We start from the raw sequence: 22017 nt of genomic DNA, 5'->3' as shown, positions 1-22017 counted from the left end.
TATTCTCGTTGTGTAAGTCAGTAACGAGAATTTTAAATATTATGCATTTAATTACAATTTGAAGTGAGTTTTAAAACTTAATAAGTTTTAATATATATATATATATAACGAAATTAATTGAAAATTGATGCAAAAATATAGGATAATGGAATTTGGTATGATTAAAGTAGGCTTGAATTTAAAATTTTCTGCCACGATTCATGCCGATATTTTCTTCTATATCATTTCCACAATAGAACATGGTTGTCAAATTTACTATATATTAAAAATAAATATATATTATCCCTTACTATACGTATTAATTTTTTTTTCTTCTGTTTTTTTTTTAATCTTTTATCCTTGACAGAAAAAAAAATAAGTTTTTATTGGAATAAAGATTTTCTGTTATTAGTCACTTGATATTTTAATTATTGATGAACAGAGATTCAAAATTGTCTCCTATTGAAATGTAACGACAAAAAACACACCACAAAAATAAAAGAAAATATTAAAATTTCTAATCTTCAATCATTGTTTTTGTAGTGCTTCGGAATAAAAGGATTTGCACAATAAAGTGTATTCTTTTCCAGATGAATATCTTTTGCAAATAATTGTTAAAATAGCTAAAGTACAACTGCATACATAAAGAACGATGTTAATAGTGCAATAACAACTGCTTTTAAAGGCTTACTGCTCCCATATATCCTTAGCTTACTTTCTAGCTACGAAATTTCTTATGAACATCGAATCAAAAATAAGACACATTAAGAACAAGTATATTTTATATTATATTCTGGAAAATTACATCATGGATTGCCACTCTACACTTATCGCGTACATATGGTTCTAAAAACATAACATTAACAAACAATATAGTAAGAAAGAGAATATCCAACACTTTCTCATTACAATATTACTTCCTTTGAGAAGGTACTTTTCTTTTTCTTTCTTTTTCTTTCTTTTAGTTAAAATAACAATGACTATTTCTGCAATAAAATTATGTTATGAGAGCTTACGATATAGATTACCAAACGATGTTTTCCACAAATCCTTATTTTAATCAGTTTAGAAAGCTTAAATTCATATTTTTAATTGTAACAATGAACACAATATTTTACGAAGTGTGGCTGATGTGCTTACAGCTCTATTTCAAGCTGGCAAATAAAGTCCAAAGTGCTCACAGCCTGGTCCCTACGTTCCTACTCTTGTATCTACACGTTAAGATCTGCCATCATCTTCCTAAAATCTGCCAAAGTATTGTAGTCAGGATCTGAATCAATATCAGCAAAGTCTCTACTGGAATCTGACTTAGCAAAATTTGGGTTGTAGCGGCTTAACGATAGGGGACACGGGAGGAGTTCTGGCATGACTGAATGATGTGTAATGAGGGCTGTCAATGTTGAAAACTCTTTCGTAAATCCCTGAAATAGAAAAAGAAAAAACAAAATGTTAGAGCCATTAACTAATGTCGTACAACAGCTGCACCATCTTTGACTTCTAGTGTTATAACAAATGTGGTAGCTACTGCAAAAACTGTCAGCATCAAAAGACAACTATCACTTTTGTACGATGCTATTACTACCATAACAAAACTCCATAAAAAATCGCATTACACATATCGTGCAGTGTTGCCAACAAAACTCTTTTCATTCACAAACTGAGTTTATTCACAACATTTGATATACTGTTTTATATGGAGCAGTTTTTCCTATTCTACATGGTTCTTAAAGACTTTTTGCTTACAAAAATTTATTTTATCCGTACGTAAGTTAAAAGTTTTAAATATGAAGTCTACATAAAACAAACGTGCAGCAGATATGTACTAGGAATATAAAAATGTCATTATAAAATCTTCACTAATATCAACAAGAATAGAAAATAATACCCTATGTAAATCAAAGATTGGCGTCAGTAACAAATTTTAACAGTATTTTGAAGCAAGTTTTTTTAATTCTTACGTTTAACAAGTTTATAAATTCACTAAAACTTGTTCACATCGTATCAAATACGTAGTACAAACCATAACAGCTTGAAACTAAACTACTTAATTTACAGAAATGACCGAAATGCGGGCTTCCGGAAGTTCACTAAAATTTACAATTTTATCCTGTTTATACTCTTGCATTGACAAACCTGCTCCCTACCGCTCATTAAAAATACTCGTACTCTGATAAGTGAAAGATAGCATATAAATTTTATTATTATAAGCATTACTATCCTTGAAGGCTCTTTACGAGTTTACTTATGAGTGTTGCTGGTAGAATTAAAAAAGGGTTAATTTCTTTTCATTTATTCATTCTTTCTTTTAGCACGGCCATAAAATACAGAAGGTTTATCAGATTATATACCAACGACTTAGAGATGTCCAGAAACAAATAAGCATTTTTCAGAACAATTCAGACCAGTATATATGTGCCATGTTAGGGCGTCAACTGCGAATAAGTAGAAATTGAAGGTTGGAACTGTAATAAAAAGTCACCCAAAATTCAAATTCAATCGTTATTGGAAAGTACATATGATATCAAGGATATATCGCTTTCCATGAACACTATAATTATGCTAAAAATGTGCGGTAGTGTCATATCAATAAGTAGTTTGCTAATATGACACATTAAAAGAAAGTTCATCGGAGAAGAATTTCACTAAAGTTTCGCATTCTATAAATCGTGACGTGAACGAATAAAACACTCCAAAAAAGAGAGATAACACAACAGTACAATGAAAAATGGTCAGGAAATTAAAATTGGCCAAATCAACAATCAACACCGGATTCTATCAACGTCTTGCGATTGAAGTTCATATGTAAACACTCTCCAATCCCTTAACATTCAAAAACAGATAGCAAACACTGCGGAAAACTGTATACCCGAGATCTGAAGGCATTTGAGGGACTTTGGATAAGGTTTACATTTACCTTTTACACTAACGAAAGTAGTGTCATTGTATACCTCAATATTGGTGTAAAGGAACGCAGTGACTGACTGCCATTGCAAAAAAAGTTTTACTTTTTTTTTTTTTTTTTTTTTTTTTTAAGATTGCTGCTAGATTTTATTAAACAAAGAAATCGGTCATTTGTAGGGTTGTCGAAAAGATTAAAGTGAAATTTGAAAACAATACAGACATAATTACAATATACACATATATCGAGATGAGATTCAGACCTGACACTTTATCCGTTTGTATTCCCATTAATGAAACAAAGTCACATAACATAATCATCTTTCAGGCTTTACCAACAAATGGAGTATACAATATCAATTTGCGCTACAATATTCATAAACATACGATGGATAGTCTTTAAGCCAGCCCAAAATACAACTGCCCATTTGAACTCTTTCAAAGTCAATGCTCAGGCTGTCATGTAAGGGAACTCCGAACCGTTTCTTGAAAGCTTCTGAAGAGAAACAGAAGTGACTGCTCATGGTCCAACTATAGCAGAGTATTGTACGGTAGAAGATGAGATATAGAACGATTGAAAAAAAAATCATAGAACATAATCTGACGAAGTATATATTAAGATATGAATGTCTCAAAATTGTTCTCATGATATAACCCAACCAACCCTCTACATAGAACAACAATAAAACTAAGTCTCTTTCTCTTTTTAGAGAGGTCATTAATTAATATGAAAGTACGCAAACTCCATTCGGTTTACACATGGAATACAGATACATATAAGAAAAATTCTAAACACAAAATTACGAACAAATCTGCTTGCAAATGCCCAGAACAAAGACCTACATACTTCCAGCAATGAATAATGCCTTCTCGCTATTCTAATGGCTAGCGTAATATCTTTGGTGCTTTCAGGTTCGATTCCTTGTAGAGAGATAACGTATTATCGTGGTTCTTATTCTAGTATATACTGTAGATTTTATTTTATATAGTCACGCTGCCGACAAAGGACGTAAATACAAATCCATCAAGGATACACATTATTATTATTATTATTATTATTATTATTATTATTATTATTATTATTATTATTATTATTATTATTATTATTATTATTATTATTATTATTATTATTCTAGTGTAGGCTATGTAAAAAACGGAATACCACAAGGGTCGCCCTTGGGCCCTCTCTTATTTTCTTTATTTTTAAATGACCTGACAGAAAAAATAAAATACTCTAAAATTCTCCTATATGCTGACGATATGAAGTTGTTCAGACTAGTCAACAATGAGTTCGATAATTATTTACTGCAACAAGACTTAAATGCAGTAAACACGTGGTGTAGACATAATTTTCTAAAAATTAATGATAAGAAAACAAAATTTATGACATACACCAATAAAACTCAATATTATGTCAGTAAATATGAGGTCAACGGTGTACAAATTGAGAAAATAAGCATTATTAAAGACCTAGGTATTACATTTGACAGTCAGTTAAAGTTTTCTAATCATATAAATTGTATTGTACAAGGTGCCAGAAGGATAATAGGTTTTATTTTTAAACAGTGGCCTGTATTTGAAAGAGATAAAACGTATGTATTTCTATATAAATTACTTGTAAGACCAAAATTAGAATTTGGTTCGGTAATTTGGAACAGCATTTCTAAAACTTTGACAAACAAGATTGAATCTGTGCAAAAATGTTTTATTCGACTGCTATGTTTTAAAATGAAAATGAGCTATTACTCACATAGTTATGAATATTGGATTGATTATTGGGGTATAGAAAGCCTTATGAATAGACGAAAAAATTTCGACAGAGCATGCATGCAAAAAATACTAGATAACATTTATATCAGTGAATATTGTTTACAAAACATAGGTTTTAAGGTGCCAAATCATAGCATAAGAAATACCATGATTTTAGTTCCTCTGAATTGGAAATGTGAAATTTTAAAAAGATTGACACATTCTTTAAGCTCATTTTAGACTTATTGTATTAAGCAATGTGAAAGTTTTATGTGATCTGACTAATAGTTTTTAATCAATGACGTTTAGAAACATTAAGCCAAATGTAATTTTATGACTGCTGTTCTTAGCTTCTTGTTGTTTTAGATGGATGAAAAACTAGATAACTTTTACTGCGCTGACAAGGAATTATTCTGCTTAGCTGACTTTTATCTACATTGTGTTTTATATTAGTACCCTTCTTTTTATTGTTTTATTTCTTATTATTTATTTTTAGTAGTATCATCATTCCATTGCATACTCTGATACCAAGTGCTGTATTTTTGCCAAAAGCTGTTCGCGGCACTAAAATAAAGATTATTATTATTATTATTATTATTATTATTATTATTATTATTATTATTATTATTATTATTATTATTATTATTACTTTTAAAGAAACTGTCAAACATAAGTATAACTCCCTTATATCTAAAAATTTTTGAAAGCTATTTGACACACAGAACATACCAAATTAAAATTGGAAATCTCTTGTTAGATTCATCCACTATCCTTAATGGAGTTCCTTAAAGTTCTCTTCTGGGTCCATTATTTTTCTCAATTTTTATTAATGACTTGCCAATAGTTTTAAACCATTTCTATATTTTATTTTATCCTGTTGAAATTAAGTTTTATAGAGTGGTAAACAATATTAATGACAACATTAGACTACAAGAAGACTTAAGCAGAATCATTCATTATACGATGTAAAATAATGGTATGAACAAACTACGCGCACGACCTGCACTAAAAAATCTCAATACTATGTGAACCAATACGAAATAAAGGTACTACGATACAAAAAGTTAACAAAATGAAGGATTTAGGTGTAACATTTGACAGGTCATTACGCTTTAATGGTCATATACAGAATATACGTAATGAAGCAAGGAAAATAATTGGGTACTTGTTTAATACCCTGTTTTCTGTCAGTCAGTCACTTATGTACTCTTATATAAACTGCTGGTAAGATCAAAACTAGAATATGCATCGGTGATTAGAAACAGCCTAACAAAGATTCTCGTCAACAAAGTTGGAATGACCCAAAAGTGTCTTATTAGAATACTTTGTTTTTAGTTAGAACTCGATTATTACTCTAACATGTCTGAATACTCGGAAATATATATTTAATTAAAACCACTTGTTGACAGGAGAAAATTGATTGATTTTGTATTTGTAGGAAAGATATTTAGCAACCGATAAAACTCAGAGTAACTCAAATATGTAACTCAGACTGTATTTTTAAAAATGTGGATTTTAAAGTTCCAATATAATATGGTACAATTGCTAAAATTTTACTGCAAGCAAATAATAAGAAATATATTTTAATCTCTAGGTGTTTAACAAGCTATAATAATTGTATATTTTAGAATGTGACTTTACTTTTAATTTTTGATGTTTTAATGATTTAGGAATTGACCAAGACTACACAGTCAGAGTTTATCTTTTTATTGATTCATATTGAAGCTAATTATGATTTATGTCTTTTTTCATATTATAATATTACAATAATACTGAAAAATATGACAAAGTGCTGTATTTTTTGCTTCATTTCTGCTTTTGGCTCTTCCAAGCACGCAAATAAAGTTTACTCTCATTATTATCGTTTTATTATTATTATTATCTAGTTTAACGTTTCACAATTATGTACCCAGGCTAAGGGAAACGTTGATAATGATATGGGTGATAATGATGGTATGAAGAAAGTGAGAGAACCCAGAGAAAAACAACGCACATAGTTTCCAAACTATCTAGATATTTTTCAAAAACAAATGCAACTTTGTCGTTATAATTTCTACGCAGATTTTCTTGTTTCTGATATAAATAATGAAGTAATTACATATTTTATGTTACTTTTAGTACTGTTTGTAAATGGCACAAGGATCTGGAATGTCGTTTACTACTTCCTTTGGAAATTCCCACCACCGTGTAACCGGTTTTGCATACGAGACGCTATGCATATAAATTTATACTGCTCTCCTTCTAACGCCAATCAAATCGTCATCATTAAATCTGTATGAATCTAAGGAATTGCAAGTAAAAAGAGTAGCACACAATTTGTTATTCAGCAAACATCTTTTCAGTTTCCTGATCAGCAGCAATTATTTCTTGAATTTTTAACGAAAAGCGCAAAGCATTATTTTATATTAATCTCGTTCGAGGAGGCATTATTCGTGCTTCTTCTACGACAAATTATATTCTTTTTTTTTAAAAAAAAAAAAAAGAAAAAACTTTTTTAAAAAATCATTCATCTCGTCAATAATATGAAGCTGTAAAAAATAAATGAGGTTATTGTATTTTGTCTTCTCATCAGAATATATATTATCTTCCGTTTCAAAAAAAATGAAAAAAAGAAACAAAGAAAGAAAGCGTTGTCTAGAAAGACCTTTTTTCACACCCAAACACATCATTTATTATCTCCTCCTTCGTTATATACGAGAACGTCTGTACTAATAGTCTTTTGTATAATATGAATTGCCTTCCCTTGCTCTTACTATCCACTTGCAAATGAGCTTAATAATGCAGCTGTTTTCTTCATTTCTTTTTTTAAGTACTAAAAATACGAGATCAGAGAGAGGGAGAGAGAGAGAGAGAGAGAGAGACAAACACGAAGTTCTAGAGCAACATTTTTTTACTTCTTTCATTCATCGATTCATTCATTGTGACTAAATACTTCAAAATTTAAATTTCAGATAGAAAATGTGAAATGAATTCTTTCAAGTTTATGTCCCGCAAATATACTATGTAGCCTAAAGGAGGTGATGAGAGTGAATGAGATGGAGGAATGAAGAAAGTGAGAAAAACGGGAGACACCTGAGAAAACATGCACATAATGTATGCCCACCACAAAGCCCACTTGGCAAGAGCTGAGATCGAACGAACTAGAGGGCCCCATGCACCAGAGGTGAACGCTCTACCATCGAGCTACCGCGGCCCCCATTAAACTTCAGGTAGACAAAAGATCTAGTTACCATTGCGGTTAAATTAAATTAAAATTTATCTTTGCTTGATGCATATTTATCTCTGTTTTTTTTTTATTAACATTTGCAAATTGTATAGTCTATCACAAAATTGCTATTTCTTTTTCTTGAATTTTTAAGTGTGCAATTATTATTGATCATTACTTAATGACGTAATAGCATGCATATTAATAACAAAAATTAAAATTTTGTACTCACTAAAGCATCCAAATGTTAAAGAAACATACGGACAGACACTATGTTTCAATGACCTCTTTGTCATCTTCATCTTGCGATTTTTCTATATATATATATATGAAGATATTATGCTGCTAGTAGAACTACTTTATTTCATCAGTATCCTCCAATTGTACAGAAAAATGTAAATATTTTCCTGAGTTGATGTTATTATTTTTTATTTATTTATTTATTTTATTTTATTTATTTTTTTCTTTTTTTCTTTTTTCTTTTCTTTTCTTTTCTTTTTTTGTTAAAAAATATCTCAGGCTCGCATTTACTTCGACTTGGAGTCTGGCTCGCCAGCCACTTGCTCACACAAGCTCAGGCACAATTATTGAGCTCGAGATGAACTGAACCCGAACACCGATGTCTGAATTAAAAGTTTGTGATCGAGAATCACATGAACTGATCCTTCGCGATGCCCATTGTAACGAAGGTATTAGTTTATTGAAAACAAGAAGAAATACCACATTATCTACAATAACCTCCAAATAACAGACACTTTTGTGTGTTGGGACAAGGACTGTGTAATACAGTGAACATTAGGTCTATGTTTGCGGTAGATTGCTACCAGCAGGGTAACCCAAGCCACACTTGCTTATATACAGACACTGTCATGGGAGAAGGCAGCAGTTTTTCAACCTGTATAGTTGACGAAATGGCAACTTTCCTGTGAGTACTCAAGAGTGATTTTTACGGCTGGGCTAATGCGGCCTAGAAACTAATGGGAACCTCCTCTGTTGAAAGAGAGAACAATAATTTTTGCAGGGCAAAAGAATTCAATGTCAAAATATCCGGCATTGCCTCTCTAGGAAGGGAATGTCTTGAGGACTATTGGACGAAACAGCAAGAATATGGGGAAGATAAAGAAATAGATAGGCAAAAGAAAACAAATTGGTATAGAACATGGAATGACAAATTTACAATGAAAAAAATTATAAAATCCTAAAGGGAAGGTGGAACAAAGTAATCTACAACTTAAACTTTTGATGTTCCATCTCTGTTTCGTTTATTTTAAGTGACATTTCACAGAAGACATACTGCCTTTAACAGGTTACAATAAGAGGTCACCTTTAAAAACAAAAATGCTACGCTCCATAAAAAGAACCAGAATGAGTAGACATTTCACATATTTATTCAATTCCATGATATGAATGTTCCCTCACAAATATTGGATACTCGGGATTGCAATTAGAAATCAGTGAGAGAAGTCTGAATTAGCACAAGATATACTGCAAGGAAAATAGAACTTTGTTTGAGTTATAAACCGATTAATAAGAAAAACAACAGAAATAAAGTTAAATGATAACATCATGAATAGACAAAATATTTTGAAATTAAGTGAAATTTGGAACCTTTACTTAAAATACAATAAAAACCGGAATTAATGTAAGAAAAACGGTAGATATCCTACATTTGCATCAAATTTAACGTTATAACAATATTAAAATTGTTATATTTTGAAAGAAAAGAAGAAATTGTATAATATCACGACTTTAAAACAGTTACCTATTTTATTGTAACTGTCTTAATAAAGGCAGTAAAATCGTCTTTGGAACATTAGTTTAAAAAATTAAATATGGATTGAATACCGAAAGTTTAATTTATTTAATTAAAGATACATCTGTGAAAATTATTTGGAAGATCTATAGTTGGTAAAGTTAGATGGATAAATAATGAAAAATAACAAAGAGAAGGATATTGGATAATTTACACAGATAATGAAACAAGGGTAACAGTCGGGGAACCGAGCTCACAAGTTGCCGGAGGTAGGTAACACAACCTCTGTTGCCGAGCCGAGGCTGTCCCTGGCTGAGCTCGGCTATCAAATGCTACGATCTTTATTCCTTAGACGATAGATTACTTGTCCACGCATACTTGGATTAGATCCGGACAGCAGTTACCGAGAATTAAAGTACCACATACACATACACCTGGAGTGAAGAAACTTATAAACTCTGGTATGATTGAGCCGGGATTCAAAAAGTAGTGGTGCTTCTGTAAGTAATTCTAGGTAAGCACCAGACACGGAGATAATGAACACATCATATTTTTACATTTTTCAGAACATTGCAGAACATGAAATACGGTATAATATTACAATTTCATAAAGTTAACGCTTTGCCTCAAATAATGTTTTGTAAAGTGATCACTAAGAGTAATCAGTGATAAACTATAGAAAAAGCAAGGAGGTATATGTAGTATTCATTGATCCAAGTGAACTGGATATCGTTGAGAATTCTACAGGAGGTTGGTTTAGCTTGGAAGGATTGAAGATTCACAAGCAAGTTAAATGTGAATGAACACATAGGAGTTCAAATATGGAAATAAATGACAGAGGAATGTAACTGGAAGGGGGAAAACTTATTATATATTCTCATGAAGTTCATCATTGTTGAATAGTACGTAACCAAACTATAAGGCGTCACTGTTTAACAATGAAAACTTATTTGAAAACGCTGGCAATTTTTGGTTACAGCATTTTGTGGGTAATAAAAAGTTAATTAAATTTTCATTTTTCATAATAGTACTTCGAAACATTAAAAAAAAAAAAAAAAAAAAAAGTAAAATTCAGTGAACAAAATAATAACAGTTAACACCATTCTCCGATCCCTTTACTTCTCCAGTTTGCCCCGGGTACCCATTTTAAAGAAGCTGGATGAATCTCAGAGCCGCATTGGAATGAAAGTAGAACGAGAAAAACTTCCTGCCCCTTACAAGGATCAAACCCAGGCCCTAACGTTAACAGGCAGGCAGGCACCTTTTTGATTATATAGGAAAGGCTTTATCATCATTATATAATAATAATAATAATAATAATAATAATAATAATAATAATAATAATAATAATAATAATAATAATAAGAAGAAGAAGAAGAAGAAGAAGAAGAAGAAGAAGAAGAATAGCAGTAATATAACACTTCTTTCATAGCATTAAGAGTTCATTTATATCACTTTCCATTTATATAAAATTTGAAATTCTATGAAACTATTATAAAATTTGCATTAACAACTAACATTTTATACCAAATACTGACCGAAACTCACAGCGAAACTTATGTATAAATGTTATCTTTAAAAAATCTATGTTCATTTCCTTTTTTAATATGTATTTTATATTAAACATTGAGTAAACGTTTTTCCTATTTTCGTTTCGACAAAGCCGCTGTAAGCCCTAGAGAAATATATCGTAATTTTATACCATGCTAAAAGACCAAGCGAAATTTAATTCGTCCACTGATCATAAACATTCCTCAAATACAAGAGAAGAATGCAAAACAGATTACCAGAAGAGAAATGGAAACAATATCTGTCAAAGCAACAGTGTGTTTCTCACTAGATGAGTGGTTAGAAGGAAAAAAAAATTAAGGAAAAAAGAAACTCGTATGTTTGTGTATTTGTACGTGGTTTCCATTCCACAACCACAAGCTTCAACAACAAATCCCAGATCAATGAGCCACACGGGGGTCCCAAAACCAATGTAATGACGCTTGTCCGACAAAACACCGTGGGTTTTGTGGCCAAAATTATGCCTAAACCAGCAGAACCATGTGCTAGTTGCACATATAACCTGCCCGTGTGATATTGAGTCGGTGTATTTGGTTGTGAGACAAGCAAATAAACACAGATGATGTTGGTAATGTGTTAAATGCTCACACACAACGCTATCAAACTTCTGCAGTTTGCCTTAGTATACACACTGAAAATGCAACTAAATTCGCTCTTATGCACAATACCATGGTTGTTCATCCTGATACTAAAATTTATGAACATTCGGTCTTACTTTGTCTCTCTCTCTCTCTCTCTTTCTCTCTGTAAAAAAGAAAATAAAGAAAGTGTAGAAGTAAATTTATAAAAGGGGGCTGCGGTGTCTTAGTGGTAGAGCGTTCGCCTCTGGTGCATGAGGTCCTTGGTTCGATCCCAGCTCGCGCTAAGTGGACTTTGTGGTGGACAAACACCGTGTGCGTGGGTTTTCTCGGGTTCTCCAGTTTCCTCTCACTTCTTCATTCTACCATTTCATTCACTTCTCATCATCACCGTCTCCTTTAGCTTAGCCGGCATAATTATGGGACGTAAAACTTAAAGATTTCATTTTCATTTTCATTTTAAAGTTACATAAAACAAGCTTCCATACCAATTGAAGTGTTATCATCCCTGACCTTGGTCTGTGTGGTCCCTTGTGGAGAGGAAAGTAACAACGGTAAAGTTAAACTTTTATTGTTTGACACTAAGGGAGGAAAAGTTCCCAAATGTTTTAATTCTTGAATATAAAAGGATTAGAACCTTGGGTAACTTTTATTATCTTGGTTTCAAACAATAAATATTTAACTCATTGATGTAACTTCTCTCAAGTGCCATTACGGTTTTCAGGCGGAACACACAGATGATTTGGTATAATGCGAGCTCCATGAGGCAATTGAGTAATTATCTGAATAGTTAAGAGGCAGTGAACTCTGTTCTGAACAACCAGAAATAATGGTACAAACCACACAATGTTTTTCTGGAAAATTTAATGATTTAATGAATATATTTCAAATGAAATACTGTTATACTTTCCTCACCTTTATTTTATAACCTTTGTTGGTCTTCATAATCAAGTAATGAGCAATGCCAGAAGGTTGAAAATCGCGTGGCACCCTCAACGATAGGGCGTAACATCCTGGCTTACTTGTACTTTCACGAACCATAAAGGCTCCTACTGGCTCCTGACCAAGGACTTCTAAGGCGATTTCTCTGAAAAACGTAAAATAAAATATAAAAATATTACCACTCAAAAATATAATAAGACATAAACACAATAAAACTCAGTAAGAAATGTCATTACAAGATAGTGACATTTTAAATATGAAATTAAGCTAAGCGTATCATTAAATACGAGTATCATCATAGAGAATTATTCGTGTTTTCTGTGCCCCATTTAACATCTCATTGTTGTACCCTTTAGGCTAAATGAGATGGATGATTATTGAAAGTAAATGATTATAAAATTACATGTTTTCTGCTCTCCTACTGGGAAGTGAAGCCGGGATCATGTCTACAACGGGTGCTTGCACTAGCCACTACACCAGCGGGGAGGGTCTCTATTCCTCAATTTGTTTTCATAATATTTGTTATTGGTTTAAGGTAGTATAACAATTAAAAGCATAATTGAAAAAAAAAATAACTTACTGATTACATAATGTGCTCAATAGCAATATTTATTTTTATACACAATATATTTAATTACAAAAATGGATCAATAATTTATACAGGAATAACTCTCTAAACTTATCATGGAAAAATTCATCTTAGAAAGTGACGAAATTAAGAGCCTGACTTACTAAAAATAATACACAATTTTCAATTTTTCTTTTGCTTGTTTATTCATAAGTGAAAGAAGATATGAAATGCAATTTACAATCATAGAGAATGTTGTTCTAGAACAAAAAATATGTATCCGAAGGATTTTCAGTGTTGCCATCTATAGAAATTACAGTGTTGCCAGAAAAATCAACGCCCCTAAAATCTAAGTTTAGACAGCGACTAGAGGAACGATCTCAACTGCATCTGGTTACGTATCATGTTGTTTTGGTTTCTTGTGAACTACTTTTTAAATAACATTATTATTTAATTTTAATAACAAAAAAAATACAAACAAAATACAACTATTATTTAAAAAGTAGTTCACAGGAAACCAAAACAACATGATACGTAACCAACTGCAGTTGAGTTCGTTCCTCTACTTGCTGCCTTAACTTAATTTTAGGGATGTTGTTTTTCTGGCAACACTGTAATTTCTATGGATGGCAACACTGAACATTCTTCAGGTTCATATTTTATGTTGTAGAATAACATTCTCTATGATCGTGGTAAGTTTCATTTCAATATCTCCTCACTTATGAAAAACAAGCAAAAGAAAAATGGTAAATTTTGTATTATTTTTAGTAGGGCAGGCTCTTAATTGTCAGTGTTCAGTTTGATTTACTGTATAAAAAAGTACGAGGGATTTGTTCACTTCTAGAGTTTTTATTCTCTAAATTATGAAACATTATCCCATCTTAGCAACTTGTGATGATAATGTTAAATATCTTCCCTATGCTCCCAACTACTATCTTGAATTTTAGTAAATAAATTAATCAAAGACAACACAGAATATCAACATGTAATGTGTTCCTAATGTTGTTAAATGAACTAATAGTTTCTTTCAGGTCTTTTATATAGCCTAGCACAGTGGTTTTCAACCTTTTTAGACTGACGACACACCTTACTGAACGTCCATCGCGACACACTTGTTTGATATTTTATATAAATAATAATAATAATAATAATAATAATAATAATAATAATAATAATAATAATAATAATAATAATAATAATAATAATAATAATAATAATAATAATACCTATTATAATAGTGAAACCAATTAGTTTTTATAATGACACTATATAGCACTGAGGATTATTACTACTGCTGGATATGTTGACTGGTAGAGTCCCGGTTTTAACTAATTATTATTGAATTCTTAATTATTTTTAAATTCTAAAATTTCGCGACACACCTTACTGTATGCGCAAGGAAAGGTGTCTTCTGACACTTGCGCAGAGCACGTCAAGTATTGGAGGTGCTGTTGCCAGAGGCTCCGCAACAGAGACAGCAGCTCTGGCGACTAACTTAAGGCGTTTAACAAGTTATTTCAACTACCGGCAACAGCGTGGTCAGTGAGTTTCGTTGCCTAGCAACAGCGTGAAAGAATACTATTGTGATTGGTGAATAATCCTCCCTCTCATTTTGTTTACAACATGTGCAGTTATCTGTCAGAGGGCACCTTTCAGTGACTCGATAATAGGGAACTGCGTGACACATCAGTGTGTTGTGACACATCGGTTAAGAACCACTGGGCTAGCAATATAAATAAATAGTTGCTTTCGTACTTTATAATATTGGCTAATCAAACTCCTCTATTGTAAGAAAGGGCTTTAGAAGGAAAGAAAGAAAAAAAAAGTTCATTTAATATTGTAAAAGTTAAGTCACACGGCTCATTTTCCAAAATTATCATATTGTTTGTTGTTACAAGGCTATTCACAAGAAGTTAAAAAAAAAAAAAAAAAAAGGTAGTGTAGAAGAGCGTATAGTGAAATCCCTTAAAATGGGCTTTCCCGACTGGTGTGTCGCGAAATTTAAATTTTCGAATTTAAAATTAAACTTCATGCTATTCAGAAAGATATATAAATCTAGGCTTTATACGACACGCTTTATTCTCAACATGAAGACTTTAATAATGAGTTAAAAATCAATTTGGGACAGACTGTATCAGTTAATGCCTACAACGGCAGCAACAATACTCAATTCAAACCTAATCTAAAATAAATGTATCGCAATATCGTGAGCATTTATTAGTGTTATCAGTTAAAAAATAGTTGGGAAGCGCTGTTTTGAAATACCTTCTGGACATTTAATAAATCCGACATTACCAATATAGTGGTTTTCTTTTTCTTTTAAATTTATTTTTTATTTAATGTCGGTTCATATTGAAGAGAAACAAGATATTCTGATATGTATGTTGCAAAAAGATCGCTACGAACACTTTACACCTACAATATATGTATGTTTATACCTTTGTTCAATTAAACCCTACTTTAAGACGTTGACATAAACTTTTTCAGAAACTTGGTCCCTTTTATGACTATTTCAGAAATACATATTTTAATTGCAAATAAATTTTGTGTGTACTTACGAAATACATTGTCGGTGTATATATTACTAGGCTTACAAACCAAGTTAATCTCTGTGCTTCGTTTAGAAACCTTAGGAAAAGACACAAGTCATACTGGATAAAACAGCAACTAGAAAAGCAATGACTGCACTTACAGCTTTCAAAGAACCAAAAATATATTCACCATTAGTGGTTTCCAGTGGAGGCAAACTTCAGGAAGATACTTTAACCTAAAAGTGGAGTGTATATTATATTCAATATTCATGACAAGAGTAAACCAGAACATACACCCAAAAAATAAAAAAATAAAAATAAAAAAGAAACTATGCAATTTACCTGGGAATCCCCGCTTGAAACCACGGCGCCGCCCTGAGTTCCCCTTCCTCCGACCTGTTGTTCAGGCTGTCAGTCCTTTCTGGCAACGGCGGGGGAGTAGAACTGTGCGTGCTACCATCTGTCGGCGGCAGCGGACATGATCCAGAACTCGACGAACTGATCTGCGAAATTCGCTTCGCCTTAAACTCGTCGCTTGCTGGCGAGTTTTGTGACAGCCTGTCAACAACAGAGAACAATAATGTCGCTTGTCAGAAAACGTGAAAAGTTAAAAACTATATACACAAGAAGAGAGTTATCAACTGGGAATTCTACCACTGGATTTATTTATTTTTATTACTAGCGATGAAAGAGTTTTGTGGCAAAGAGAGGTTATTTCAATAAACAAGACTATATAGTACATACATATCAAAAGTAAAATAGCATTAAAGATGCAGCAAATAAAAAACTTAATACTAAATTATATGTTAAATCATAATTGTCTAGAACTGATTAAAAAGCTCTACTTTTTACTTTCTTTCCTTGCTTGATCGAGGTCATGAGATCGAAAACGCTCCCATAATTCATGAGTAAATTACTTCTGTTGTTACCAAAGCTATTAGTAGCCTACTTGCCACGTTCCATTTTTTCTATCTCAAACTTTTTTTTTTAAGTTTGCAGAAAATAAATAAATAATACTCTTCTTGCTAACTTCTGACCATCTCCCTAACTTAAAAACTTATCCAAGTTACCATGTAAATCTTTCGAGCCATGTTAACTATGTACTATTATTACTTTCTAAATCTATAGCTTTAGTTGTGTTTTATTACTCTGAAAGTATTTCTTTGTGTGTAAATTGAACATTTTCTGTGGAATTACAATTGGCCGATTAATTTTCGTCTCCTGCTGAAACTTGGATGGTCTAATATGTATAAGTTTTAGTAGAACAACATTAGGTTTAGTAGTCCTAATTCAATAGATTTCTCACTACTGTTGCCTAGTTGACATCCAATGACAGCTATCCAACCAATTTTAAACCAGGAATAGCTAAGCATTTTCTATGCACGGCCATTGTATTATTTGAATGATTGCTGCATGTTTTATAAATATTAAATGAAAAATGAAAAACACATGAAAAATTCTCGTGAGACAGATGTAGCTCGCGGGTCATAGTTAGAGGGTGAGCAACCTTATATTAACCATTCACTGCTTTGTGAGTGTTTACTGTTGCAAAAGTTTAAAGTGATGAGCGAGAGAGTAATGTCAATGTTGTAATTGATCGGAATTATAATTTCCTCAACAACACTAGATGTAATGCTGTTAATTTCTTCAACAACAATAAAATGACACAGATAGCACTCTTATAAACGGAAAGAGATTAAGTTAATCATCGGAATCTGTACAATTATGAAGTTGGAATGACAGAAACCTCACATTTTTTTAAAAAATTTGTAACTTAAAACACATTCTCTTTCAGTGTCCTACAATATTTGTAATCAACTTTACTATGTCAAAATATTTTTTAAACAAACAGTTTTACAGATTTTTCTTAGACTTTCACATTATGAAGATGAGAAAGATTCCATATTGTGAAAACTAAAACTACTACTTATCTACTTCTCAAGAACATGTGGCGTAATAGATTCCTGCACAAAATGCAATGATCTGGTAGTAGTTTATACTTTTTTAAAAAAAGTAGGAAGGGACACTTTATACATGTACGACATGTTATTCTCCTTTGAATCAATTTATGCATGCATTGTACTTCCCAAACTTCGTCAAGACAGTGAACTTATGCTAATTTTATCATAATCAGTTCTTAAATTTCTAATAAAACTCAGAAATGGGAAAATAGCAGCTTTGGCCAGCTCAGAGTTTAGCTCGAAGCAGAAATGTTTCTTTCAACCCTGCTTTGCATGATGAACAAATAAATAAATAAATAAATAGATAAATAAAGCATGCCCGGGGGATTTCACTATAACTGAAGAACATGTTATGTTTTTATATTTGAGACTAACCCGGTACCATGAGGAAGTGGTTGAGTTTATTGTATTACCAAAAATTCTCAAGTTTATACTACATAAAATAAGTTATTTTCTAGCCATCTAATAAAAGTTATTGTTCTTAAGACATATAGTCTGAGAAATATCCGTTACATAGAGAATACACAAAATTTAGATTACCCACAGCAAATGTGATAACTGTATGTAATATAAATTATGTAAACACACTAATATTAAATGTAAATATGGACTAATATTAAAATACTGTACTGAAACAAAGCTATCGCTGGAGGTGTTTATATTGGTTACACGTGATATCCAGAAAAAAAAAAAAAAACTATTTCGAATACTGACTGTATTGAAATTAAAAGTAAAGCAACAAGAACATGTGAAACATTATTATTAAATATAGAAAAACAATTGTGGAAAGAAGAAAAAGAATAATTTCAAATTCGTCTTACAACTGTTACAACAAAGACATTTTGCGGGGAAGGGATTTTCTGTCTACTTATTACATGATAAATTTATGGTCAAATTGCGGAAAGAATCCTTTTGTCCTAAATATTTATGAACTGAGAAAAAATCCTGTCCGTATCTAAGAGGGTCCGTAAAAGGGAGTTTTTTTTTTTTTTGTGTGTGTGTGTGTGTGTGTCAATAATACCCATGGTTTAGCTGGGACAAAATGATATGTCCGTATGTCCGTATTATGGAGGTGTTCGTTGAAGGAAGTTTTACTATACATATATGATTGCCGTGCTTTAGACTATAGTTTATGGTTGAATACTTGCTTATATACCATATATATAGGCAAACTGGATAATCTGGAACAATTATGCTCATGTTAAATCTAATACGAACAGAATCAGCTTAATTCATGAAATATAAGCTTCTACAACTTATGCGACATCACAATAATTTTAAAGATCTCTATTTAACTATTTTGTTTAGAAAGTAAATAATTTTACTATTCACTGATAGAAAGTGTAGACTCATGTATTAGGTAGTTTTGGAACGAATCAGGTTAGTCTAACGAGAAGATAATAGCCCTTTGTTCTAGACATGGAAAAATACAGAAAATCTTAAAATAAATAAATAAAATTTAGAAAGTTAGCATAAAATAGAACGTATATAAGAAAAACAACAACAAAGACCAGAAAGGGAAGAAACAATATTCAGATAAAATGCAAGAAGTTAAATAAATAAATTAATGAAGAATGGAGAAACCAGAAATAGTACACCATCTCGAATGATCATCTCCATAAATACCGACAGAAAATGGAGAAGATAAGTTGTCTGCACAAAGCGACATCTCTTGGGAGGACACAGTGCATCAATCCTTTAGAAGGGCGTGCCTGTGTCCTTGGCTAGCAAGACTAAATAACAAACGTCGTTCTCCTCTCCCATTTTTAGAACTGAATTATTGCAATGTGCTCTTTTCTTGAATTTATCTTACTTCAAAAGAAACTGACGCAATGCACGAAAATAGAGTCCTTTACTTGCTACAGCCACAGATAAGTCACAAATGCCCATCAGTACAATTTGAGTATCTTTAACACCCATCGTTTTTGTTGATTGTGCTTGAATATACAGTCTTCAATATTCGCTAATCCAAAAATTAACTAATTAATGACAATTATCATCATCATTCAACTTCTGTGAAAAAAAAAATCTGGTTTCTTAATACTATAGGTAGTCACTTCAGGTTGGATACTTGGAATCATCAGTTTTTTTAAAAAAAGTTCTTTATTATTATTATTATTATTAATAATAATAATAATAATAATAATAATAATAATAATAATAATAATAATAATAATAATAATGTAATATAACAACTTTAAAGAGATGCTACATTTTATCTACGTCAGATCAAACACTGAATACGGGTTACAAATATGTAGTTTGATAGAGAAAATTTACAAAGAAATTAAAGAAAACCCATGCAATTCATTTTAAAAGTATCTGTTAGCAGAACTGGAAAAAATAATAATGACAAAAAATGAACGGATTAAAATTTAAAATTAAGGTAAAGAAAAAGTAATTGTTCTAAGTAAAAATTAATGTCAGAAAAATTAAGGCTAAAATTAAAATTTTGATTTTCAATTTTAATTAATTCTCATTGCATGATAGTGAAAATTAAAATTTTAATTTTAGCCTTACTTTATTAACAAGAATATAATCTTAATTTTCATTAGCGCCTAGTCTGAATGCAATCTGCATTACTAGCAAAACTTAACTTACAGTATACTACGACACATTCAGGGAAAAACAATTATCTTTTATCAGAAATTGTAACTACATCAAATATAGAATTTTAAATATTTATTTCCTTCTTGCAATTACAGATCTTATGCTTTCAATAATAACACAAACTTCATATTTTTCTATGTCTCGAAACAATTTTCTAACGGTTCCGTTCACCATAAACTGTGTTCTGTCTTTTAATTTTCTCTTTGTTTCTCGGCTGCTCACTGAATTCTGACTTCATTTTTTTTTTTCCAACACGAAAAGTTCTATTACTGTGATTGCAGGTCGGTCATACACTTATTTCTTTTTAAGAAAATTATTAGTATTCTAAATTCTTTGTTTACTAAAGTCTATTTAATAAAAAAAAATCCTCATGTAAACAAATATATTGGACATAGAAGCAACTAGAATACTGACAAAAGAAAAAGGAAATCAAAAGTCAGAAATGCGAATTTAATTATGTCACTTACTCCTTATTTAGCAAACAGAAACAGATTATTTACAGGTAGTTGACGTCAATTTGACTGTGATTTGGCCTGTTGATTGTTGACCTTAGAGTCGCATTTACTGTTCATTTAGATTGATTACCTGCACCGTACATCCGGGAGGGGACCACACACATTCTAACGAACAAGGATGTGATTAACCTTCATTACAAAAGATCGACACACAAGTCACGTTCTGCTGTACAAGAAATGTGCATTAAGGAAGGGTGAGAACAATCCGTTATTGGACATTAATACTGTACATATACTCGGGTACATCTTGTCTCGTCTCAGATTACATCTACAAAGTAATTTAGTTTATGGATGAAATTTGATCATAAAAAATGCATCTTCATTGATATAATACTTGGATATATTACAATGTGCTATTATTTATTTTTGAAGCAGGCTAACGAGATTATTATTATCATGTACATAATATCTGGAATAAAGTGCCAGTTCTCAATTGTTATTATTATTAGCCCTATCTATCTATCTATCTATCTATCTATCTATCTATCTATATATATATATATATATATATATATATATATATATATATATATATATATATATATATATATATATATATATATATATATATATATATATATATATATATTGTAAAATATTTTTGCATGGTTTATTATATCAATTCATGTATTTCAATGTGACCAATTAAAGGCTCTATGGTTGTAGTGTCACTTATATTAACAAACATTATTATTATTATTATTATTATTATTATTAGTAGTAGTAGTAGTAGTAGTAGTAGTAGTAGTAGTAGTAGTAGTAGTAGTAGTAAATAATAATAATAATAATAATAATAATAATAATAATAATAATAATAATAATAATAATAATAATAATAATAATAATATCTAGGTAGTAGTAGTAGTATAGTAATAGTAGTAGTAACGAAATGAAGGATTCATTTCGTATTCATTCATTCATTTTTTTCTTAATGTTTAAAATGCATACATATTAGGTGGTACATGATTACGCTATCTGGAACATGATTACGCTACCGTTGGTTCAGTAAGGTTACCCGATTTCTGGATACAAAATTATGAGAACTTCCAATTTTACTTATAATTGGTAAAATCACTTAAAAGAAAATTACCTACTTCAGTATATCTATACAAAATAAGATTGAAATTAAACCACTGCTGTCATCAAAGGATATAAGACG

At 31.0% G+C, this 22017-nt stretch overlaps 1 protein-coding gene across 4 annotated transcripts in view; it reads right to left on the bottom strand.

Moving 5' to 3' along the window:
- Positions 1 to 748: 748 nt before the first annotated feature.
- Positions 749 to 22017, bottom strand: part of LOC145668634 (EGFR adapter protein-like) — a 1410624-nt gene continuing 1389355 nt past the window's right edge. For all 4 annotated transcript variants that reach the window (XM_081736675.1, XM_081736677.1, XM_081736676.1 and 1 more), the window contains 3 exons: positions 16115 to 16330; positions 12647 to 12818; positions 749 to 1400 (listed from right to left, as the gene is read on the bottom strand). In XM_081736675.1, the coding sequence (XP_081592801.1) occupies positions 1191 to 1400; positions 12647 to 12818; positions 16115 to 16330 (598 nt within the window). In that variant the 3' untranslated portion in view covers positions 749 to 1190. The remainder of the gene's footprint in view (positions 1401 to 12646; positions 12819 to 16114; positions 16331 to 22017) is intronic.

The sequence above is a fragment of the Thermobia domestica genome, chromosome 13, assembly GCF_964235325.1.
Source record: "Thermobia domestica chromosome 13, izTheDome1.hap1.1, whole genome shotgun sequence".
Classification (NCBI taxonomy): Eukaryota; Metazoa; Arthropoda; class Insecta; order Zygentoma; family Lepismatidae; genus Thermobia; species Thermobia domestica.
The sequence above is the reverse complement of the archived record's forward strand: the minus strand, read 5'-3'. Positions and strand labels throughout refer to the sequence as shown.